This window comes from Pelmatolapia mariae, linkage group LG13 (genome assembly GCF_036321145.2).
Source record: "Pelmatolapia mariae isolate MD_Pm_ZW linkage group LG13, Pm_UMD_F_2, whole genome shotgun sequence".
In the NCBI taxonomy this organism is placed as follows: Eukaryota; Metazoa; Chordata; class Actinopteri; order Cichliformes; family Cichlidae; genus Pelmatolapia; species Pelmatolapia mariae.
The window spans coordinates 12,553,851-12,580,296 of NC_086238.1; the positions used below are offsets into that span (position 1 = coordinate 12,553,851).

A 26,446-nucleotide genomic window follows, 5' to 3' on the forward strand; every position below is an offset into this window, starting at 1 on the left:
CCAGATGGGCTGATCTGAGGATTTCAGAAACTGCTGATGTACTGGGATTTTCCCAAACAACCATCTCTAGGGTTTACAGAGAATGGTCTGAAAAAGAGAAAACATTTTGTGAGCAGCAGTTCTCTGGGCAAAAATGCCTTGTTTATCCCAGAGGTCAGAGGAGAATGGCCAGACTTCTTTGAGCTGATAAGAAGGCAACAGCAACTCAAATAATCACTTGTTACAACCAAGGTATGTTGAAGAGCATGTCTGAATGCACATCATGTCTAATCTTGAAGCAGATGGGCTACAGCAGCAGAAGACCATACCAGGTGTCTTTAATAAGGACCTCTCTTAAACATAGATGAGCAGATGATTTCCCCCCTTCCACAGTTCTAAGTAAAAATCTTTCCTGATCTCATAACATGCCCGATCACTGTAAGAGCAGTGGCTGACGTTTTACAGCATATAATCAAAAGCTTGACTGTGGGAAGTTATTTCTTAAAACAATGTTTTTAGTGTTCAGATGTGCTTCCCTCATCTATTTCATGTTCATGAGACAAAAAGAAATTTTTTTTACCAGAAATCCACAGGAAAATGAAAACAGCATCATTACATCACTGTGGTTAAGCAAGACCCAAAGTCCACTAAAAAGGACAGATGCTAAAAAAAATATAATTCAAAATTTAGATTTTTTTTTTACTGTAATACATTTCTTTCAATCACAATACTTGAAATATCTAAAAAAATATATGACATGTACATTTGTACCTTTGTGATGATGTGCGACACATGAGATTTTCATCATGGATGTGCAGCAGACAAAACTGTGTGATGCTATCATGTCAGTATGGACCAAAAGCTCTGAGACGTGTTTCCCAATCCTCTGACTCTATGCCATGAAGAGTTCTAAAAAGATACCAACAATCAATTTTATTTAAGGTTCGTGCTAAGATTTCAAAATAGATATATATAACAATATATATAAAATGTATATAAATAATCCAATAAACCGAAGTTACAGAGGCTCCAATAGCCCAGTTTTTTTATGTCAAATATTTGAAAGCTAAAGCCTTTATTCCTTTTTACATGAAATCTTGTGCTTGCACTTTTTATGGCTGGTCGTTAACTCCTTGTTGAGTTTTCCTATTTTGCTGGTACTTGTACATTTACTCCCTGTGGAGGTTTCTTTCTGCCACTGATTCATTTTTATTTATTTTTTTAAGCATGTCAAACTTTTGGGTTAGCATCTTGAAATTTCAACTTACTCAGAAGTAACTTGAAATTTGAGATAATAACTTGACATATCAACTCAGCTTTGCTTGATAATTCCCTGTTTTGTTTTTAGCATTTCACACAACTTCATTCAGAGAAGAGTTTTGGTGAAAATTTATGTGATGTAAGTTCACATGTTTGTACCCCGTACTTACTACCTGCTATCAGGAACTCCTGATAGCAGATTGAAAAACTGAAGATTGTAAGAGTTAAGATGGCTGCAGCAGCAAGCATTAAAAACAGTGTTTGCTGAGTTAACTAAAGAACTTAGCTTCCATTTCTCCCTTAATTTTCCCTCAAAAGTCAACTATTTGAACAATTTAAAAGCAAACAAATTAAGCAGACCTGTTTTACCAAGCAATGTTGGCGTCTTAAACACAGTAATCCTGATGATCTCTTGGGTTATTTTCCCAAAACAGAGCTCTATTCATAGCCACAGAAGAGCCCTAATTGTATAGCAGACTTTAGAAATTACCAGGGTCTCCATAGAAACTCAGACAGTGATAAGTGGTAGGAAATAGCAAAGTTAATACTCCTTTTAATACATACAGTGGATAAGAATGTGAGGGAAAACTGAAGAACAGAGCTGCTTTTGATAAAGGAGCTGCCTGCCGCTGATGAATCACACTGAGTATCACCCTGCTGTTTGGGAACTAGATTTACTCAGAGATGAGGGACCACACCTTTCTGTATCTGGGGACACATCCAGGATGAAGTCAAGGCAAGATGGATCATCCAGGATCTGATGAAAAGCAACAAAAGGAAAAGCACTGGTTCAGCCAGGAAAGGGAAAAAACCTGACCATAACCTCACTTCCTAAGAGAGAGGACTTCAAAACTGGCTGGAATTGCGCAAATGGCAAGAAGTAATAAGACCACCCATTACACGAAGCACAGGCCAAAACACCAAAAAAAAAACAACACATTTCCTTTGTAATCAATGAGGAGTGAAGTTTATTTAAACCTGAAAACACTCAATATGATTATATATCTTTAAAATCTTATCAAAAGTGGGGGAAAAAAGTTTATCTGGGTGAAACAAAAGCTAAACCCCTCCCCCAGAAACCACTGGTTTGGCTGTGAGAGGATACCAGGGTCCATGAGGGCTGAGAGGTCACAAGAGGAAGCCATCCCTCATCTGGTCACTCAGGCACTGGTCACATGGACTGACACACACTTTGAATGCTTCCTGGAAAGCATTTGTGAACAGCTGACTGGCTGTGCTGAGGGAAGAGCGGGTTTTATTTTCTTCAGATGACCACTTTACAAACTCAACAGACACACACTCACACACACACAGATCTGTTTTTGGAGTGTTTACAACACATTATGTGGGTTAGAACAACAAGGACTGTGTGATGGATCGTGTTTATATATTCAGTGTGTTCACTGAGTCGTGCTCATTTTTCCACAACCACCCAGCCTTCGAAATAAAATAAAAAGCTAAGATACAGTCGCACATCATATAAATTCCTCTTATTAGAATATGTGGTGGGATATAAATCATGCCAATTATGCACAGGCTCAAATGTGGGTTGGTATATCTATCAATTTGTAAACCTATAGAAAATCTGTAGATATAATATATAATGTCACTTGTTGAAAACATTGGAAAAAGGAGGACATAAATACAACAACAGTGAGATTTGAGGCACTCGTGCTGCAGTTAAGATGCAAATATATTTCAGTGTGCATGTGTAGTTCTGTGTCACAAAATAGTATGGGAAATTTGAGTTTCCTTCTATAACTTAGCACATAAAATAAAGGTGTTTCTAAACTTTGTACGAACTCATGATTGATTTTACTTCTATACATACATAACTTTTGGAAATATACAAACTGACACATATTCAATGGGTCACTGGGGTCTTTATCCTTCCATTTATTCATAAAATTTTGATTTTTTTTCCTTCTTTCTTTTGATCAAGTCTGCCACTGCTAGTATTCAAACCAAGTGACTCATCTACCATGGCACAAGTTCTCCTCCTTGTGGCATTCGAATGCACAACAATGCCCACACATCAATGCAAAGAGAAGAGAGGTATCAAAATAGGTTTTATTTTTTTACATAAGAACATTGTCAAAACTTGAAAACATTTTTGCATATAAACCTTTTAAAACAAGGAAACAATGTTTAAATTTCACAGATTGTACAAAAAAAAAAATCGACAGAAATTATTTTTGTGAGTGATTCATCGCCCTCTTTTGCATCTTTTATTTGAACCCACCACCAAAGCAATTGCGAGGTGCAGCATTAAACTGCCAAATGGAGGTCACAGAAACAGCGCGGCGTCTTCAAAACACTCATAGTGTTCACTGCCTGTTGAGTCTTTCAAAGCGAGAATGACGATGCCGTACAGAACGGCACATCTTCAAAGTCTGTGAGGAGCCTTTTAGCCTGTAAGAATCACTGAACTTTTAAGTCTGGGGTAAACCATTATATTATTTAAGGCTCGTTATCTCAATTGTATTTCCATGTTTCTAAAACGCAAAGCAGAACAGAATCAAAATGTACACACACATTAAAACTAGCACCAACCCGTATCTTTTCTTAAGCCAAAGCAACATTCATCTCTAAACAGACCAACTTGTTTTTGAGTAGAACTCGTGCTGTCAAAAACTGATTGGAGGTTACGTGAATCCTCTTCGAGTTTCTGTCGTCATAGGAAGCTCTGTGGTACTTCAATTATCTCGGTGAGAAATGACAGAAGATCCTATAGTCCGCTTAGTTATGAATCACCATAAAAAATGTAAACATTGACAATGAAATGTAGATTTCGTTTTAAATATTATTTCTATTTCAGTCGCCCTGCATGCTCTTAAATTGGCATTGTTCCAGACAGACACCTAGCTGAAAAGGTGGTGCTTTTCCATTTTCCTCTCAAACCGCAGCTCTCTTCATGGTGAAAATCTGAATTATTTGTTGTTTGGAGAGTGAACATTAAACAGCTGTCTTATTAATATTTAATACATGTCCTGAGAGTTTACATTTAACCACTTATGAATACGCTGCATAACAACAGAGTTGGTTGCAGGCTCTATCTGAACCATCCCAAACTCAAAATTTCAACATGCACAGCTCTGGAAACCAATCGGAAGAAAGAAACATGCGCTGACTTCTTTAATGATAATCTCTACTTCCCGCAGTGCTCGCTGTTACAACAATCAGCTGTTAATCATCCTGAATTTGTATTAGACTAAATCTTTAAGCAGCGCCAGATCTTTCTTTCATTTTCTCCCATCTCATTTGCTTCACAGTCAGTGTCACAGGATGTCCCAAAAACAACTAATAATAGAACACTACACCAAATAATAAACTACATTACCAATCTGATACCCCTCCACAGCTAATATCTGTATAATTTCACTCAACTGGACATTTATAACACACTCACTTCTGTATATAGCCCATCAAATGTTCAAGTTCATCCACCAGCAGCTTAAAGGGGCCCTTATACTCTTAAAACAGCCACCTTAGTAAGTCAGTGCAAGTGAGGTTGGCACAGAGATGACTTGACCCCCATCAAACGCACATACATTGTCCACCCAGCTTTTAATTAGTGTCACCTGTCAGATTCCAGTGCAGCCAAGCCACATAATTCTCAGAAATCAATAGCTCATCACAAATCATTGACCTTGCATACAAAAAACAATAACAAAAAAAGATAACAACAGAAAAAAGAAAAATGAATGCAGCCCCAAAAGCAAAAGTTAAACACCGCACTGATTGCAAGCACATGTAAATTAGGGCGACTAGTTGCCGTCACCTTCTCAGGCATTAGCATGTTTATGCTTGATTTTTAACTATGGCATCAATCTCATTTCTAAAGCTCGTCTTTTTAAAAATGTGGAAGGCTGAAAGAAAAACCCAAAACAAAACAAAAAAAATCATTTTCATCTGGCACATTCTCCCATCTCACTTTCACTTTTCTTTCACCTTAAACCCTCTCCCACTCTTTTTTTGCCATTTAGATTTAAGACTGAAGCGTGCGGTTCACCAAACTAGCTGAAAAGCTACCCCACCCATCATCATCATCTTCAGTTCAGCGCTCTACGCCCCAGTGACAAGACAATTCCTCATCAAGCTCTCCTGTCCTGTGCAGAGGCAGAGCTGTGGACTCACTGCCCATCTGGCTTCACTTTAAAGAAGTCTGACTCAGCATTCGGTAATGGAGGGGAGCGCGGAGACTTAGGTGGACCGTTGCTCCCCTCTACAAACATGTTCGGGATGTCCTGGCCAAAGTAGATCTTACTGTTAGCTGCTATGGCCTGGTACTTCATCAGCTCCAGGTATTCAGGCGTCAACTTCAGCTGTAAGGATTTAGAAGAGAGACGACAGAGTGTGAGGATTCGATTAGTGCTGGATCACATTGCTGTTTATGATAACACTTTATCTTAATGTGACTATATACAGCTACATGGCTAAAAATAAAAGCAACATTGCAGCTGGACCAACTTCAGTGATGAGCAATTAAATTAACTCTGATCAAGTAGAGCTGCTTCAATACCTGACTCTTGTCAGGAGGACGGTAATTAATGGTTTGTGACATCTTTCTGCAATTAGCCAGTTTGGTAGAGTGTGTCAAAAGTCTGCATCTATTTAAAGTCGGTTCTGTTTAGGTCAGGTGAACTGAGGTTATTAATATCATTACAGCAGGTTTGTGTGGATTCATGTGTTTGCTGTATAAACCTACAAATAAACACAAACTAAGTTACTATAACCTATGCCGTAATCTGACATGCACTTCCCCGGGAATTTAACTACACATTGGGTTGACGCAGTACCCAACTATTGTAAATGGTCTGTTCAGTACAATAGAATCCTCCTGTGAATTTCTAGCTACTTTTTCCAACACAGTTTTTAAATGTATTATTGAGAGAATAGCAATCATCATCTCAAAATAAGGAATAATCACAGCATCAATATAAGAACTCACAAATGTCAACAAATTTCTGGATGCAGACTGTTGTAATGATCAGAACTGACGTGAATGTATGCACAGAGAAATAGAAAAACTTCAGGGACAAATATGTTTGCGCTAAAAAACAAACAAACAAACAAAAAAAAAACGGACGATTACAAAGAGCGGGGACCAGGGAGGGAAAAAGCCCCAACATTTCAACTGTTTCTATCAGCTGACACCGCATCAGGACACAACTACAAGGTAATTAACACATAATGGACCAGCAGAAATATAAATGCGTCAACAACGTCGGCCACCTACTTAGGTTACATCATGGGCTCTACAAAGAAGTCTAAATCAAGCCTTATTCTTTTTTACATTAGGGATTTTTTTTATTATTATAGCCACTGCAAAAACAGCTCTCAGCAGAGTGTTACTGTTTTAAAACTATACGATCTGTGATGACTGCATTTGATGTTAACAAAGTGTTTAAACTGTTTGGGTTTTTTTTACCCTGTTTGCTTCAGCAAACTTGGCAGCAGTGTAAAATTCTGCATCAGCCTTAGCTTTCTCTCTGGCCAGGAAGGCAGCATCTGAAACAAAGAAACACTGTTGAATGAGACAAATAAACCAGCACACCACAACTCAGGAACACACAGATTCATGTCACAGAAAGGAACCAAAGGATTTTAGGCAGACCCTCTATTTCAGAGATCTTCTTCTCTGTCTCCTTCTCCATCACCTTCTGCTGGAACTGGATCTCTGCCACCTGAGCCACTTTCTGAGCCTCTGTGTGACAGAAAAGGGAAGGTTGAGGTTGGCAGTGGGGTTACGCATGAATAACTTTGAGAGGCAAACTGCTAAAATTGTACCGATGGTCATGCAAATAAAAAGGTAACTGCCTGTTTTACAGTAAAACAGCGCATTTACCAATAATGGCTTTCTTCCTTTCAGTCTCAGCTTCCTTCTCCACCACCTTCTGAGTCTGAGCTGTTATTAGCAAACGAGTCTTTTCTGCTTCCCTGCACATACACAAACACACACAGACAGACACACACAGATAGACACAAATGAGGTTCTTGCAAATATTTTGCTTTCCATGTGGTCTTGCATGAATTGAGTGAGAAAATCACAGAAACGAAACCACGTACAAAGTCTATGCTGGTAACTTCAACTGTACAAACTCACATAAGTTCAAAGTTCCTCCTGATAGACTCAGGGATCTTTGGTTTGGTAACACGAACTGCCTTTATTGGAAACAGTAAAAAAAGAGGGAAACAGTGAGGGAAAATTGCTCACAACAATAAGAAGACACAAAAAACAGATAGATTGGCCTACTAGTATCTATTCAGACTTTGACTCCTCACCTCAAACCGGCGAGCAAATGTCATTTATTTTTTTATATTTTCATTTTTATTTATTTATTGATTTATTGTGTGTGTGGGTTTGGGGGGAGGGGGTTGTTTGTTTGGGTGACACACTAACATCTGTTTCTTCCTAGCTGTGCACTAATGGTCCTGGCCCATGAGCAGGGGTCATTAAACAAACACTAACAGACAGTAACCTGGTTTACCCCACGGCTTAAAATGAATTTATAGTTCCTGCAAGAAGCTAATAGGTAATGCAGTAAACAACAGTTTAATCTGATTTCTGTTTTACCTCACCTCAAAGGGAGTATTTTTAACTGTATTAACACAGGTTAGTGAGGAAGAAAATGTGCAATAAGTTTGGGCTATTTGGTGATCAACTGCCAACAAGGAAGAGGAAAAAACAAACAAAAACAAAACTATTAGTGTACTAGTAGGCAGTACAAGTGACTGATTGTTAATCTCTACTCTCTGTACATTTGCTGCTAGTGCCTAAATCTAGCTGGTATGAAACTGTGTGTTATTTACCAGCGCCATGATCCATGTGCCATCTCACCTTTTTCCCTTTTTCCCACTAAACATTCTCTGTTTCAGCTGGAAATGTTAAACTATGTACAATATACACTTCTAAGTACTGAGTGTTAGCGTAAAGTCTTTGTAAAAGGGACAGAGCGAGGGAATGAGGGAAGGTGGAATCTCAGTTCAAAACCAACTAGCTGATTTTATCATCCCTAAAATGTCACTGAAAACGTGCAGATTACGTGTGTGTTTAGGTACCTGTATTGTAAGTCCAGGTGCCATAACATTCAGATCTTTCTGTAATGCCGTCTTCAGATTCTCATCTATGATGTCTGCAAACAAAAAAAAGAAAAAGTTCTAATGTATGATCTAATTTCAGGAATTTCAGGATTGTAGTAAAATGCAACCAAAACGTACTAACCAAACAACTCAATGTAAACCTCCTGTAGCGTGTGCACGCTGCAGAACTGGTTGAGTTCATGGTGAATTTTGTTGAAAATTAGAGTTTTGTCGTAATCAGCGGTGTAGTTCCTCACAATGTCCACCACTGAATATAGCAGAACAAAAGCAACAATTACTTGAATGCCAACAGGGTTAATAAGTCAACAAAATAAGGAAGTTTTGCAGTGAAAGAAATTCACAAAAACAAGCTGTACCTGCTGAGGGGACGAGCATGTTCACAACTTCTATCCTGTCAAAATAGATCATCACACCTCCACTGTGAAGAAAAAAAAACAATTCAGGTAAATATATATTCATTTTAACGTGGGAATGAATTTATTAACAGCTAAATAAGGAAGTTCAGTCACACCTTGTTCCACAAGGCACATTCTTGATCTCATCTGTTTGGAGTGTAGTCTGAAAAAACATTGAAAATATTGTGACATAGTTATGAATAAAAGTGATCTGTGTGTTTTCCTATTTGTTAAAACTGAGCACATAAAATCCAGGGTACAACAGGTTCAACTGCTATTTAACATAGCTGAAGTTCAAACTGAGCATCAAAATTGGGAATAAAGGTGATTTAAGTGACTCTAAGACTACAATTTGCACAGGATCACAAAAACTGAAATCATGGATCCATCCAGCCTATTTCATGCTTATGGCCATACGACTCCAAGCACCCCCTATCTTTTCTGATTTGCAGGAGTTCTTCATCATTCAAATGCCACAGCCTTAAATGTCATCTCTGTATAATCGCAGTGTACCCATCTTTTGATGGCTGCTTACAGCAGAATAACACAACATGTCATAAAGGTCAAATCATCTCAAACTGGTTTCTTAAACATAACAATCAGTTCACTGTACTCAAGTCGCCTCCACAGACAGCAGATATCAGTCCAAAGGAGCACATTTGGAATGTGGTTGAGTGAGAGATTTATATAATTGATGTGTAGCCAACAAATGTGCAGCAAATGTCTGATGCCATCATGAAACAAAATCTCTGAGGAATGTTTCCAGCACTTGCTTCAGAGAAGCAGATCTGAAGGCAAAATTGGGTCCAATCTGGTACTAGCAAGGTACCTATTAAAGTGGCCTGTGAGTGTATTATTAAGATTTGAAATTGAGTGCAATGCTACTTTATTCTACATTATATAATTTAGGAGCTATACAAGATTACATAAAGAAGTGCATGGTTGTTTCAAGTTAATACAAGCTGAATGCATACAATGGGTAAAGCATATTCTACTATATTACTCTGATACTGTTTTACAATTCTGATTGTAAATGTTCGGAAACTGTAACAGTAGTTTTCCAAAACAGCCGTAATTCTTCAAGTTACTTGGATGTGTTACCAAGTCCGGACCTTTGCCAAGGTCTGGAACAAGACCCAAACTATCACCTTCAAATGAGAGGATATTTGTTAGGATGTTCAGGAACAAGCCAGGAACCACTAAAGCTCAAGCCTGCCATGATCTATTGGAACATCAACATCTCTGTCCACAGTAAAGGGAGTTTTATATCACCCTAGAGTAAGAACATGCAACCAAGAAAGAAACCTGTGTTTCAAAACCAACCAACCAGCTCAACTTTGCAGCTGCCAACAATGACGAGCCAAATGCCTTCTGGAGAAAAGTTTTATGTCAGATGACAGAAAGATTGAGCTATTTTTCCACAATGACAAGACTTATGCTTGGAGGAGTAAACATGAGGCTTTCAAACCTAAGAACACTATAACAGCTGTTAAGCATGGTGTTGGCTGTAGCATGGTCTGAGGCTGTTTTGCTGCCAGAGGTACTGGTACATTGCACAAAGTGGATGAAATAAGAGCGCATGAGGACCATTTCCAAAATCTTCAACTTCACTTAAAATTAACAGCTAGACGGTTAAAACTTGGACACAGTTGGGTGTTCCAGCAGGACAATGATCCCAAAAATATATCAAAACTGATTTTCGAATGGATAAACCCGGCTAACGTCAAGTTTCTGGAAATGCCCTCCCAAAGCACAAATGAAAATTTATGAATTATGATGCTTAAAAGCCTGGTCTGTGCCAAGAAAACAACCAATTTAAATGAACTCTACCAATTCTGCCATTAACAGTGGCCAAATACCCAGACAGAATTATGCCAGAAGCTTACTGATGACTATCAAAAGCCGCTGATTGAAGTGCAACTTGTAAAGAGACATTTAAACGAGTGTTAGAGGGTTTGTATGTATATATTTGCACCTCTATGTTTAATTTTGACACAGTGTGGATTTGAGAAAATCCTAAATAAATTCAAACCTGTGCAACCAATTCTTGTTTCTTAAAGGCATTAAAGATGTAGGCTGCACAATCATTCTACTCCGGAAAAATAACACTTCACAGAAATCAATGAAAAACCTAAAATTGCCATGACTTTCATGCCAATGATAAGCGTATGCAAACTTCTGCCCACAACTGTATATGTATTGGCATGTAAATGCTCCATTTACTTGGTGTAAAACAGAGCCCCTGCAGCCATGGTTGAATAACAACTGTTTGCATGCTGTAGCTGACTTATTTATAGAAGATCCCACTCTAGTTTTAAAGCGCAGGCACCTCCTGTTTGAATCTTACATTACATATGCCTTTGCTCAAAGGCCATGTTTCAAGCCTGGAAAGAGAGAGGCTTACCTGCACTGCTCTGTAGGTGGTAATGAAAGGCAGCATAATGTGATATCCAGGACCATTGGGAGTAGTCAGCAATGCCCCACCTCTGAAACAAATACAAATTATTTGGCCAGAGGTCACAACATCTGATTTTCTTTTGATTATATTTAATGAGGGTGGAAAAAAGAAGAGGACATATAACTTTATAACCATCATTTGAAACAGGTTGCTTACAAATAGCACTCCCACATTCCTAGTAAAGGTGTCATTTTCATTAGAAACAGGTGTGATGAGTCAGGCCTGATGTACCTGTAGTACACAGCGAGGTGTCCTTCTTCTATCTTGTGAATAGAGGAGTGCAACATGATGGCCATCACTCCTGCTATTGCTGCAAATACTGCCCCTACATGCGGCATCGTCATCCTTGCTAGCACTCACCTGCAGACAGAAAAGGAAAATACTGAAATATTTATACAACACTAAGCCCTCAGGGCACCGTCACGTCTGTGATCAGGTGGAAACTGTAACTATAAACAGCAATACATGCAGTCAAGACTCTTAGGTGAACCATCAGTAATGCATGAGCTGTGCCATAAAACCTGCCTCTTTACATCCAGTAAGTTTATGGTCAACACACTATATGGCTTAGCTTTTCTGCTCCGTGCACCCCGTTTTTCACCCCATTGTAATGAAAGTAAGAGTTTAAGTAAATCATTACACATTCGTTACACACACTCTCATAAATACGCCTTTTATATTCACCAGTGAGACGGTCAGCTATTAACACAGGTGCACCCAGGTCAAACATGGAAACCTTTATGCCTATGATAGCTGCCTTAACAGCAATCGATGCATACCATATAGCAACACTATTAGTGACAATTAAGGACTTCGCTTAGTTAAAGTACACTTCACGTGTATTTAGTTTAAACATCTAACGGTGACAGGCACGATTAGCTGACAGAAAGACTTGAGAAGGGTAACAAGCAAGTGACTCCTCATCCAACTTATGAAGCAACATATGTGCTTCAAAGCTACAGGTCCTTTGATGTAGCTATAACATTGAAACAAATAAATTCTGAAAAAGAAAACAAAGGCTTACCCACCACTCGGTTGGTAACGTTTACCCTAGCTGGCTGGGTTGGGTTAGCTAGCTAGCTAGCTGGCTGGCTGGCTAGCTCTCACTGGGTGGGATCGGAAGTGAAGCACTGTTTCAGTGTAGCTTAATGCTAATGTAAGCTTGCTAGGCTACTAGCGTGAAGCAAAGCTTTTAAATCGTCTTGCACTACGACCAAATAATGTTTCAGTAGGTACTGTAAACCACAGGATTATAATGTGTAAAATTACCGCTGTAGCAAACCGTGTCCCCTTCTGATCTTAGCATTCAACGTCCCACCCCCATTTCCCCGCCTCCCACAGGTTTCAGTCTTGCTTTGACTCGCTGCATTATGCTGCCTTCAGGACAGTTGGAAACTAGAAAGTGCATTTTCTGAAGAAACTGCAGTGTGAATGCTTGAATCTGAATGTATGCACTGAAATGAAATCATTACTGAATATTAAGCTAAAAATGTTGAATTAGCTGGAAAATACAGAATTTTTAACCTGAAAACAAAAGTGCAGAACTTTTGAAAGCTGGTTTTCACACAGAAGAAGTTGGAAAATAGCTGAACATGTTTAAAATATAAATTAGAAAAAGATGAGTAATGACAAAAGAAAATTTAGTCAGAAAACCTCTGAATGAATAACAAAAGTTCATATTCTTCTAATCACTTAAAGAGTGGAATTATGTATTATAAATCTCTAATTCATAAAAAAAATAATACAAATAAATGTAAAAACAAATTTGTTGAATTGAACTGAAAAGATGAACAAACATGCTGGAGAAAATACAAGTTTTAATATACAGCATAATGTTTTTACATACATCCATTTGTTTTGTATATCATAGAAAATAACATAAAAATCTTAAGTCATATTGTACAGCTTCTTTCTGAAAAGGACTTAAATTAATTCAACAAATTTTTTTTTTTCGAAATAGAATAAAAATCATTTTAAAAAGAGACGTTTGCAATGTTTTAAGGTGTTAATAATCTGATCCTGTCATGTGTCTGTTCAACTTTAGTTTTTGGCACAGACTCGATTCTTAAAGAACAAATTACCAAATAATAAACAAATAAAATTGAAATTAAAGTAGCTTTTTTTGTTAAACACTTCACAGGAGAATAAATAAAAATAACTAAATTAAATAACCAAATAAAAATAATAAGCAACATATGAAATACATGAAAATTCAACTTTTAAAACCACAATCCTGAACCTTTAAATTGTGTTGGTTTCGTAGAACATGGCTGAACAGCTGTTAATATTGGTCTACTGAATCTACTGATCTGTCTACACATCTTTTTATTACTCATTCTTTTTTATGTTTTATTGTAAACAGTGTCCACACAGTGGTAAAAGAGAACTGTATAGAGATTTTTGAGTGAACTCAAACGAAAGCCTAAGGTGGTGACACAGTTTAACACATACAAATAATCAAATGAACACATTAGTCCTTTTTGTGAACATGGATAAATAAGTATCATTAGTTTACAGCATTGTTCAGCCATGCAACTAAATGCTTTTTAACACTGTGTTTTAACCTGGGCTCAGACACGAAGTCCCAAATTTAGTTAGTCCCTGACTTTGAGTTGTGGTTATGACTAATTATTATACACAAGGCTTTATCTATCTGAACTCTAAGGACACAAATATGAAAAAACCTATACTTACCAGCTGATACCCCACACTACACACTAGGTGTGCCATGTGACCTGAAACTTTGGTACAAACTCATCATAATTATTCTGTTAACACTGTTTCTTTAACACTGTTTGTGTTGCTGTTCAGCAGTTTAAAATGTTTTAGATTGGATTACATGGAACAAATTTGAGTTCTCTTGGGGTTTTTTGTGTGTGTTTTGTTCTTAGCAGATTCTTTCTTTACATACTGTTGAATTACAGTTACCACATTTCTGGTCATATGACATCCCGAGTGCCCACTTAAAAAAATCCCCACAGTTAATTCAACATTAAAACAAAATAAAAATATGTTAAATAAATAAAGGTTTGCTCTGTGATGAAATATTAAATAAGCATACACTGTACAGAGCACTAACAATGAAAACAATCCTTTAGCCTGTTGATCAGAGAGAGGCAGTCATTATGTCCATTTAAAACCTGTAATCAAAGAGCACAACATTTCTGTGAAACTATAAAGTCCCATATGATCCTCATCATGTCCAGTGACTTCAGAGTGGATCCTCCCTGTCATCCGGCCAGTGTTTGATGTGTGGCAAGCAGCACAGAAGCAGGATAGCTGAGAACTTTAAAAGAAGAGCAGAAAACAGGAACATATGTAGTTGTAAATGTAAATATCAGTGATACTTGTCTTGTCAAAGGGAATAAAATAATGAACTTACACACTCATTTAGGGAGGATCTTGACACTGCACAGAGGAGGCACAGTCAGTCTGACAATGATGGTGATCTGCAGGGATGTTTTCCTGCAGCAACATTCCTGCCGACTGGCCATATGATCCAGAGTAGTTGGTTTGTAATGAACAGAAAGGTGTATATGTTAGGTAGTGTGTACTTAGAGCTGGTCCTAAGAAACAAACACATCCTGTAATAAACTGAATACCTTTAGTAGTGCTGCTGCAAATATAAAGCCCTTCTATCATGTGTGGTTTCAAAGAAGATGTTTTGGAGGCTCAGTCACAGAAACTGTGCAGTCTGTTCAGTCCTGAGTGTCTCAGCTCTGAAGGGGATGGATCACAGAGGGAAACACCTGAGTACAGATATTAAAATACACTCAAAATAACACTCCTAAGGTCAAGTGAAAACACAATTTAAACACTTTACAAAGAATTAATACATGTTTTCGTGAAAATAATGTCATTAACCCTTTTTGTTGTGAGTAAATCTCACCGACTGCTTGTGGGACAAGCTAGAAGGAGGACTTATCACAGAATCTCTCCTGTGCTCCAGATGTGAAGTCTCATGCTCTGATCGTACGGCGATAAAGATGGTGATGATGAAGCCTCTCTGATCTGTGGCATTACAGTTTCTGGCTGCTATGTGCTTCACACTGTTGGATTTTACATGTGAAGCTTGGAGAAGACACAGGAGGACTGTGTCTCTCTTAACAAAAAAAAAAAAAACCTAACAACCTCCCACCGTACCCCCCCACATTCAACTCCCACCTACCCACTCCACTCAACTCCCCAACCTCACACCACCCAATGTCTATACAAATGTAGGGTATCAACTGGTAACAAAAAGCAAGTTTAACATATGTAGTGCATATGTAACACTGCTGAAACATTTCTGGCCAGAAATGTGCAGTTATCAGCCAGTGCATTTATCATCCCAGACCCAGACCCACCCTGATAAATGCACTGGCTGAAACATGATAAAAGCTCATAAAAATGTATGTTTCATTGAAAGATTTGTCCAAAAATATAATGATATACTTTTGAAAAAGTTTAAAGATTATAACAAACTGAAATCAATAACATTTTTGTAAATATTACTTCAAAATAGAGGCACAGATAAACTGGCTTAACTGTCATTATTGCTGTAATTAGATTTTTATTTTTATTTATTTATTTTTTTTTTTAAAGCAACCTTTAGTCTGTGTTGTTCTCTCAGAAACAATGAAGAAGCTGTTGAACATTTATTTGCTGTGTGGGCAATCCTCTGGTCCACCCTCCCTCCCTCCCAGCCACAGTGAGACTGGGGCAGCCTGGCAGGATTTTGAAGCCTGGCTGCAGAGAGGATATGCCTACACTGTTTGTTTTAAACTGCTATATTTGATTTTTCTGACATTCATAGATTTCTGATTTTTAGATTTTCTGTAATACATAAAATTGTCATTTTTTACTGATATCATTACTTAATTCATTTAATTGTATTTTATGTAGACAATTCAAACATTATATTGCAATGCAGGGCGCTTTTTCTTAAGTCAACTTTTAAATATCGCTCTACTTTCTTAAGTCATTCAAAAATATAGAAATTACTTACTGTATTCAAAGATCTAGATCATGAATCATCACAGGACAATACACAGTATACAGGGTCATGGTAACTATGGTAGGTCTTCATGACTCCAGAATGGAGACATCGCTCTGGCTGAGAAATGAAAATTAGGTCAAGCAGTGTGTTCTTCTCTGTGGTAGGGGCAGTGATGACCTGTGCGTATCCCCTAGATTCAAACAGCTCCAGGATTGGTTTGTTTGCACTGGATAAAACATTCTCATTAAAATCACCACACACTATGATGGGACGACAGTCCATGATCTCTAATGAGTCTAATAGGCTTACCAGGTTTTTCAGGAATGGCCTCAGAGTGTAGTCTGGAGGTCTGTACACAACTGCAATCAGAGCACTGACTGGTGCTTCAACCTTTAAAGCCAGAAATTCAAGGTCAGTTACATTATGGATGTACTGTTTTTCATGCACTTGAATGTCACTCTTCACATAAACAGCAACTCCACCACCACTTCTGTTTGCCATCTGGGGAAAGTTTGTGTAGGACAGGTGTCTGTTGCGTTTGAACAAATTGTAATTTTCCAAGTGGAGACTCTCTGCGACAAAAGAGCCCCGCAGGTGTGTTTCTGTTAGGCACAAAACATCTGCTAGACACAATTCATGGTGACTCTTGATGTCATTAATGTGAGCTGGCAGTCCCTCTGTATTATGATGAACAATGGTGAAAACCTCTGACCTGCTCAGTGTTTGTCTCACATGTAGAAGAGGCATCATGTCATCAAGGTTGGCTTGTCTCATGTTCTCAAGCGCTGCAGTGATTTCTGGATTGGTGAATATTTTTTTCTCCTCCATATCAAGAAGATACAGTCCACTGAGAGACGTCACTCTACTGACAGCTACGTAGGCCATGCCGGGCTCAAAAATGCTCTTAAGAGAGACAACAGCTGATGTGGTTGTCATACCCTGTACCTTATGTATTGTACATGCAAAGGCCAGCTTCACTGGGAACTGTCTTCGTACCACTCCTTTCTGCTTTAGATTCTCCTCTGCTCTCTCAATGTACACCATGTCGTCTGCTGGTGTGCGGTTATTCTTTCCAGATTTCTCATTATCCATTTTAAGTCCAAGCTTGATGATGTGTTGGTCGTTTTCAGAGTAAACTACTCTAAGTAGTTTTCCAAAAGCTCCATTAACCAAACCATTTTGTATGTCAATGTTTCTGGTGAGCATGACACAAGCTCCTTCTGCAACTTTCAGTGTGTCTGGTAACTCGTTTTTACCTCCTTTGAATGGTCTGTCTTGAAGTGCCATTCTGCCAGTTCTAGGATCCTTTCTATAATCATCTGCATGGATGTCAATGATATGAGTATGGAGCAGACCCAGTGTTGCAGAGTTGTGTGCATCCACTTCTTTGTTAGTTGCAAAAATGTGCAACGCATCAGTCGGACAACGGGCTGGTTCAGTTATGGCCTGTGACAACAAATTTCTATCTGCTTCGCAAAGCACATCCAACTTTCCTTTCACACGGATTCTGTTCAGCATCTCAGCAAAGACAACATCATCTTTCTGACGCATAATCTCAGTCAGAGTGATCATCTGAAAATGCTCCCGCCACAGGTCGATCTCGGACGGGTCGTGCACACAGAGAGGTTTCGACTGTCGCACTGGGGGTAGCTGATAGAAGTCTCCAACAGCAATGACTGACATGCCTCCAAAGGGTCTCCGAGTCCCTTTGATCTGTTTGAGTCTTGCATCTACATATGCAAAGAGATGTCTTGACACCATAGACACTTCGTCAATGACGATTATTTCAGCATTCAAAAGTTCTGATCTGACTTCATCCAGCTGATTGCCAAGTCCCTGAATGGGAGGTTTTAAGCTTCTAGGGAGTTTGAGAAGAGAATGCAGTGTTGTTCCAGAAATGTTAAATGCTGCAGTCCCAGTGAAAGCAGTTAACAGGACAGTGGGTTTTGATATGTCAACGTCGTCTGCATATCTGGGCACTTTGCTCAGTATCTTAGATGCTTCTGAGTAGATGCATTTGATAAGATGTGATTTTCCTGTTCCAGCACCACCATTAATATAAAAGAAAAACTGCTCCGGATTTAGAGCACAGACTCTTTTAATGCACCAGTCTCTAACTGCATAAAATATGCAGGCTTGCTTCTTATTTAGATTCTGAAACATCTGACGTAACAAAGTGGGATCAATAGCAGGGGGTTCCCTGATGGCTCTGACTTCTGTTGAAGCATCAGCCTGACGGCTGTAGTCGGGCACGTCTTCCTGTTCATTTTCATTGTCTTGCTCTCTTTCTTGTTCAACAAGTGGCAACCTTACGAGATCTGATTCAGGTGCCAGATTACACCATTCGTCAGTCACACCTCTGTTCTGCTCATATTCCTCAACAGCGCTCTCGATCTCCTCACTGTTTTTCTCATATTTCTCTCTGTTTCTTTTGACAATGTGTTGCACGTACTCAAGACGGTCAGTACCTGGTAGCTGTACACAGCCAGCACCATAGAAAGCCTGATAGGTTGGCAACGATGGCGTTTTCAGTTCGTTGTCTGAACGATGAGGAAGGTACAGTTTAAGCAGTCTTCCATAATATTGCTCTGGATGTTTTTCTTGTGAGCAGCGGTGAAATCTGATGATAGCAGGCTTATCGTTTTTGCGCCTTTGCACAAATCCCATCTCATTGAGAAGGGGCAAAACATCTTTACCTTTTGTCTGTTGGCCATAGACAATCCTGCAAGTAGCAGCAAAGTCTGCCATGCACATCTCCTCATACTCTGGTGTTTCAGGTCTGGCTTTATATTTGTCATTCAAAGATGTCATCCAAACATTGGAAGACTCAGGTGTTGTGTTGTCCAGAACTGACAGGGGACGACTCATTTTCACAGGATTATCATCAGTTGGTATGAATATTACAGCCCGTGAACATTGCTTCATGTGAAGACCACATGCACGAGCAACACACTCCTGTGCACTGATCTCTCGCTTCTTTGAATATGCCTGCATGACGGCTCTCATTTCATCGCACTCATTTACACTGTCTTTATGGGAGCTCTCAATGACAGTTTTCAGGTACTCAGACAGCCCGCCCTCTTTTTTAGATATATATTTCATTAAATAATTTGCAGCGCCAAAAGCATCTAGAACAAAGCTTATGTCAATATTACTGTTCCAGGCTTCAAGCAGATGTGGATTATAGCTGTTTATCCAAGAGTCTTTTGGATCACGCTTTAGTATGATCGTACTCCTTGTGTTCATTTTATTCAGGTATCTCTCATATTCTGCATGTGTCAACTTGCATCTTGCCAAGAGCTGCTCTAAACTCATGGAAGCAGTTTCAGGCTCATTCAGCAGCTGGTTCAGTGGTCTGAGCTTGTTCTTTGCAGTTTCTACCTCCAGTTCATCATCCTCACTGGGTCTTGTGATCATTGTCTCATTGCAGGGTGGTTTGGGAAAACCAAAACGGCACCCAGAGCTTAAACTCCTAAAGCACGTCTTTGTGTGGTTCTTACTGTGTTTTTGCACTTCTTTTACTTTCTTGTACAATTCAGGTTGTTTATGTGGATCAGGCAGCTGAGCTGTGATGTATTTGTTTATAAAATCAACAACAGTTTGATCATCATCATCCTCAAACACAGGAGCACCTTCTACCCACAGGAGGCAGTGTATGTGTGGGCTTCCTCTGTGCTGAAACTCCACTCTGTAAAAGTAGTCAATGACTTTGCCAAGTGGCTCTGCAGGAGATAAGAGTAAATCTCTAAATAATGCTTCAACTCTCTTGTCAAACATGCGCATTGTTGTGACAGGATTGCTTCTCAGGATGTCACACTTTGCTGACCAGTCGAGTCCTTCAAAATTCACTTGTTCACCTTGCTGCCTTGTTATTGCCTCAATCACTTCAGGCCAGCGCATTTCAGCAGCTGAAAATGTGCAAAAGAACGTGGGAGTTCCCAACTGTCTGATCATGGCAAAAAGATCTCTTGTTGTTTTCTCCCAATAGGCTGGGGTTCCTCTCAGAGGCTGCATGAATCTCACTGCATCTTTATTTCGCACCAGTTTCTCCACCTCATGTTTATCTTGCAGCATGCCTGAGGTTATTTTTCTCCCATCTCTGGTCAAAGGCTTTGCCTTCCTTAACTGTATTGTCATGCTGGAAGTAGCCAAATGTATTTCAGTCACAAACTGTGCAAAGAACAAATAGTTTGTGTCTTTGGCAAAACGGTCATCAGTGCAGAAAAGTCTTGATTTGAAATACCCACTGGGGGATACTTTGATCAGCCTTCTTTCATCAAGTGTGTTTTGGCCTGTAGGAAACTGCACAGGGAAGGCCATGGCCTCCAGTTTAGGTGTTTTGAAAAAACTTATTGGATTGTTTCTCTCTGCAGGAGCAACAGAGTAGATTCCTTCACTGAAACATAATATCTCCTCAGCCACATCAGGGGGCTGCAAACAGGACTCGAGTGCAAAACCACCATTAGTCAGTCCATCTGCTTGCTCTGAATCATCTCTCATCTGTTCACGTGGTTGTTCACCATCACAGGGAAACATGTCAATATCCTGTTCATTTTTATTTTGTGCTTCACTCAGTGCATTTTTCTCACAGCTGTCAATTTCCATTAAATCAGCCTCATCGTAATCGTCCTCATTCATGTTTTCATCATCATCATCCTCCTCATCTTCATCAGGAAGTGTTGGGTCACACAGCTCAGCATCATCTCTGATGCTCACATCCTTATACTGTGGATGAATCTGCTTGAGTTTATGCAGTGCTTGCACAAGTTTAGACCAGCTTACAGTCTGAAACAGCTGATGACCTTTGTAAGACAAGCGTCTCTTCAGTTTAACTCTCATCACCTGAGAATTAATTCTCAATCGAGGCAATGCTTCAACAGTTTCCTGTACCTCTGATGGGACACAGACCACATTTCCTCTAATTGCTCTTTGTCTGCCTTTGGGAAGAGGAATAATCTTGGCAAATGGTATGCACTTGGCTATGAGATGTCTCTCCAGTATGTTGAGATCAGACAGTTCAGGTGGAATATCAGCAAGATCCAGTTTATTGGCAACAGCAAGCGCTGGCATGGATCCATTTTTAAGATGATTGTGGCAGGTGTGACAAATCCACTCTCTCTTTCTCTCATCAGACACATTGCACTGCTCATTTCTGCAGTTTTCATCACAAACATGGACAAACCTTCCTGTCAAACATGTTGCAGCCACATGTGCGTTTTTGACATAATTTGACCTTGTGCAGGGTCGCACTTGGTTTGGAAATGAAGCCTTGAAACATACAGTACATGGGTAAGATGGTCCAGCTTTGATTTGTGATTTGAACACAGATATGGCCTCATTGATCACACTGTTGTCACTCTCTTGGGTTTGTCTGTTCACCCATCTGTATTTCCTTTTTATTTTCATGGCACATCTCATGTTGTGCATAATCCTGAATGCAAGATTACTTTGATACCTGTCTCGCATTAGTTGTTTCATCAGTTGTCTGTGTCTTACTCTGAATGCATTGTCACGTGCATAACGCTGAGTCACTCGAGATCTCTGTCTCTCTCTGAATTCTGGGCTCTCTTGATACCTTTTAGTGATATAGTTTTTTTGTTTTTGTCTAAATTCAGCATTGGTACAGTAGCGTCTTTTAATATATTGTTGTTGTTTCTTTCTGAATTCAACATTCTCACAGTAAAGTCTTTTTATATAATCTTGTCGTTTTTGTCTGAATTCGGCATTCTCACAATATAGCCTTTTAATATATTGTTGATATTTCTGTCTAACTTTAGGATTGTTTTTATATGCCTCGCTTGTGGAAGATTTCTTCTTTTCTTTGTAATCTTTATTTGAAGCATACTTTTGTCGTTCTTTCCTTTTTTGGTTTTCTTTTCTCCAATTTCTCGGTTTGTCTGATGCGCTTAATATTCTTTTCATTTTGCGCCTTTGCTGTTTATTAACTTTTTTCAGTTTTTGTAAAACTATATCAGAAAGATCACAGGCAGCAACATTTGTTATAGCAGCATTTGATTGACATGAAAAAGCATCCCTTGATGGAAGGAAACTTAATTCACTGCATAGTTCTTCAGTGGGTATATTAGGAGGTTCATTCTGATCTCCATATGATGTGAACTGAGTCATGTGGACTTCTTTTTGTTTCACAAGTGGCGTGCAAATGGACATTTGACAAAAGATGTTTTCAGTCAGATCAGTGGTTGTGTTTCTCCTTGGAGTAGAGGGGTTTGCTTCATCAACAGCAGTGGAAGCTGTTGGTCTGCAGACTGTGTCTGTGATAGTATCACTCAGGTTGACTGTGCTCATACTGTAGAACTGCACAGGCTTCAGCTCATAGTTACAAGAGGGTAATATCTCCATCATTTCATAAGAATCTTGGATCCTCTTAATCATGTCACTGAGGAGTGTGAATTTCAGCATCACTGCTGTACCACGATTACGTGACCATAGTGGTAGAGGAAGACCACTGGGTGTTCTGGAGTGTGGATCAAAGAAACCATATTTGCCTGATGTGGATCTGAACACTGCAATACACAATCCACTCATAATCAGTAAGGCATACTGCACATCTGACAACAGGCAGCTCAGTCCTGCTTCTAAGCTGAGAAAGGTGTCTACTGCCTCCTCTGGAGGTTCTTCAAATGTCCCATACCGGGAAAGCTGTGTCACGTCGACATGATACATAGACCTGCGAGCATCAACTTTGTCTGGCATCTCATCGGTTGCCAAATGAATATTTTTAGGAAATCGTTTCTTGGCCTCTTTGTACATCACATCACCTTTATCCAAGACCAGATTAAGGTCAGCTGTAGTCATGTTTTCATTCTCATGAAGGAATGCAAGAAATGTGAGTGAATTACATGTGCACTGCTTGTTTCTGGAGTCTCCATATTTAGGATGTGCCTGGCTGTGAGATGCGCAGACACGTGTAACAGAGGGCTGGTTTTCAAGGTTCACTGTTTCTGCATGAGATGGCCCTGCCACATCACTGTGATGGCCTCTTTTCACATTAGCATAACCAACCTGTGGGGCACTTGACACCTTATGTTGGTCTCTGTGGTTTACCTGATGTTCATTAAATTCATGCTGCAGTCCACTCTTTACAGCATCAGCATAGGATACCTGTTGTACATGTGCAGGAACATGTTGACCTGCCTGTCTGACACCATCAGCATTGGTCTTTGCAGACACACTGTCTTCTGCAGAGCTCTGAAGAAAATCACACTCAGCTTGTTCACATGTTGGTACACTGTGAAACTCATGGAACTTCTTCCAGCGTTGTTTTGCAGCTTGTGACTTTTTCTGCTTCCTTGGCATTTTTACACACCTGTGTTTCTCTTAGTCTTTATAAAATATATTCAAAAAATAAGAGTGGCACACACCAGGAGATGTTGTCTTTGTCTTTATATTTCAGTTTTTATTTCTCAGAAACAGATGTCTTTGTTTGTTTGACAGTTTTTTTGTCAGTCGAGAGAATAATATGTACTCTCTTTATGGGCTTGGCACAACTTAGCAGCAAGCCCAGAATGAAAAACAGCTAGAGAGAAAATTTAGAAGAGAGAATAGACAGAGCAGGAGAGACACGGCTGGGAAATCACAATCAAACCGTGAATTAGAGTTTTCTTTATTTGTTCAGTTTGTTCTCAGGTAGAGGCAATATGCACTCTTTATTGCTTTAATGGCTTGGCATTTTTCAGCAGCAAGCCAAGAGTGAAAAACAGGTAGAGAGAAAATTTAGCAGAGAGAACAGGCAGAGCAGGAAAGACACGGCTGGGAAATCCCAATTAAACCGTGAATTAGAGTTCCTTCGAACTCTAAAATTAGAGACGCGGCTTTGAAATCAAACCGCAATAAGATTCTTGGTTTGGCAAAATTTCTCACAAACCACAGGGTGAAATACAGATGGAAGGAAGGCAGAGACAACAGGTGGAGCAGTACAGAGGATAGAGGGGATGGGGGGTTGGGATGTGAGAGAGAAGACTGGAGATCTGGTCCTTGTTTTCTTCTGCACACTGTGAACAAAAAAGAAGGAAAAAAATAATAATTTTATTAAAATGATATCACATGGTAATTATATGAACTAATTGTGACTACTGACAAAGGACAAAACAAATATTGAAGCTAAACTGTTGTCGGCTGCCATGTGCAAAAAGTTGCATAATTGGGCACTTTTTAAAATAATAAATATTTATTTAAATTCAGCAATAATATTTTTAATACAAATATGATTGAGTGAATCATTAACTAATCAGATGTAGTGTGACTACAAAAATGTATGAAAAAAATATTTTAGCCCAAATGTTAAGCTGCACTTATGTGTATTTATTATAAACTTGTGTTTAAAAGGTCTAGTTTGAATGAAAGATTGAACCCATCACTTTACAGCTTATATAAGTCAGATTATTTTTTTTATTTTGGTCTACTTCTCTTACAGTATGTGCACACCTACCAGGCAAAGCACAGATGTCAGTCAAGTTCCTGAAAGTGTAAGACGAGAAATAATATGTTAGTTGTGTGTACAGTGTTATCAGACTTACAGAAATACAAAGCCCACACGATATGATACACAGAACTTACATTCAACACGGTAATTATAGAGTAATATAGCACATCAGCTGATACAGCAGCCATTTTATAATTCAAACTAATTAACTGAAGTGTTTCAACTTATGTAAGGCTACTTTTAGACTGTTACTAGTCTTAGCATTGCTGCTAGCATTGCTGCTAGCGCTAGCATTCCTGCTAACGTCAGCACTTCAGTTAGTGTTAGCATTGCTACTAGCGCTAACACTCTTACTGTTAAAACTGAGCCACAATGGTAATAATAAAGCTCATTTGTTACGTTTGTCTCACTGACCGCCAATAAATATCACAGGAATATCACAGTAATATTCTTTTTGTCAGTTAACAACTGCTAAGGCTAGGGTTAGCACTACACCTAGCGTTAGCATTGTTGCTAGCATTAGCATTGAAGCTAGCGTTAGCACGGCTGCTAACAGCAAAAGTCATAAAGCACTCTTACTGTTACAACTAAGCCACAATGGTAATAATAAAGCTCATTTGTTACTTTTGTCTCACTGACCGCCAAGAAATATCACAGGAATATCACAGTAATATTCTTTTTGTCAGTTAACAACTGCTAACGCTAGCAATAATGCTAGCATTAGCATTGTTGCTAGCATTAGCATTGAAGCTAGCGTTAGCACTGCTGCTAACAGCAAAACGTCATTAACAAAAATAAATGATAGCGAAGGTTCTTTTTTTTCTTTCTTTATTCTTTGAACTCTTTTATACTCTGATGGACTTGATATGTGAGTTTAAATGTCAAACATGTATTTTTACCATCATAAAAATAAAACAGTGCAGTACTGAGTGTACTGTACTTACCACAGCAGAGAGCAAAGCGGAATGACGACAGTTGGTCCAGTGATGGGTTGAAAACAGATGAGGCGTTCAGGTGGTGCTTGGAAATTTGACCATCAGTTTGAACAGCAATAATGAGTATATACATGTCTGTGTGTTAGTCTCTGTGTGAGAGACATAGAGAGATAGAGGGAAAAAATACACTAGACTAGTGTACAAATTGGTACTTTTTGTATAAGCGAATGAGTGACATACAGAAAAATATGGCAACTGGCATTACATGAGCAAATAAAAAGTATTTCATCTTGAACTGTTTTGTGGGTTTTATTTTAAAACTACTTTAAGTTTGTTAGTGGGGAGATAAACTATACAGACTATAAACATAGACATTAAATGAGATTAGATTAGTTAAACATTAGTTAAAATGTGGGAAAATCAACTACAGACAGGTAGATGCTGTAAGCTTTAATTATCCAGTCAGAAAGGATGATTTTAAAGTCATCAACTGACTCCAACTGCCATCTGAAAAACCTGTTTGCCAATCACAATGCTCTACTTAGTTGGCATATATTGGCATACCCCTGTAAAATCTGTCTTATTGTACCTATTGAAAAAGTTAATCTTCCTACAACTGGTTAGATGCAGCAGCATTTTTAGGTCTAACCTTGGCACAGTGAGAGAGAGAGAGAGCTCGTTAAGCAGGCAGGTGTGAGCCTGGTTGCTATAGTGACTGCACCCAATGGCTCCATACACACACAGACATGCGCCTCACTTTTGCTGCTTAAAATGAACAGAAAAGTCAGCCCCAAACAAATCGCTCCCAAATGAAAAGTACAGGTCGTATTGACAAAATTCTTTCACCGTGAGCGACAGCAATGTCTAGTCTACTGAATTCTCAGTTTTCATGCC

The 26,446-nt window shown here is 39.0% G+C and overlaps 1 protein-coding gene and 1 long non-coding RNA gene across 4 annotated transcripts; both read right to left on the reverse strand.

The window, feature by feature from the left end:
• Positions 1–3,168: 3,168 nt before the first annotated feature.
• On the reverse strand, positions 3,169–12,550 carry erlin1 (ER lipid raft associated 1). 3 transcript variants are annotated; one of them, XM_063490903.1, is made up of 12 exons: positions 12,466–12,550; positions 11,428–11,556; positions 11,143–11,224; positions 8,855–8,901; positions 8,700–8,761; positions 8,465–8,590; positions 8,302–8,375; positions 7,346–7,404; positions 7,088–7,179; positions 6,857–6,946; positions 6,671–6,750; positions 3,169–5,564 (listed from the first exon to the last, which is right to left on the reverse strand). In XM_063490903.1, the coding sequence occupies exons 2-12, from the start codon at positions 11,538–11,540 to the stop codon at positions 5,373–5,375; spliced, it is 1,017 nt and encodes a 338-aa protein (XP_063346973.1). In that variant the 5' UTR covers positions 11,541–11,556; positions 12,466–12,550; the 3' UTR covers positions 3,169–5,372. The 3 variants fall into 3 exon arrangements, with proteins under 3 accessions (XP_063346973.1, XP_063346974.1, XP_063346972.1); XM_063490904.1 differs by lacking the exon at positions 12,466–12,550 and adding an exon at positions 12,225–12,443; XM_063490902.1 differs by lacking the exon at positions 12,466–12,550 and adding an exon at positions 12,221–12,443.
• Positions 12,551–14,317: 1,767 nt separating this feature from the next.
• LOC134639635 (uncharacterized) lies at positions 14,318–15,283 on the reverse strand. Its single transcript, XR_010095376.1, has 3 exons — positions 14,799–15,283; positions 14,579–14,682; positions 14,318–14,475 (listed from the first exon to the last, which is right to left on the reverse strand). It is a non-coding gene; the product is annotated as an uncharacterized LOC134639635 (long non-coding RNA).
• Between the last annotated feature and the right edge of the window lie 11,163 nt (positions 15,284–26,446).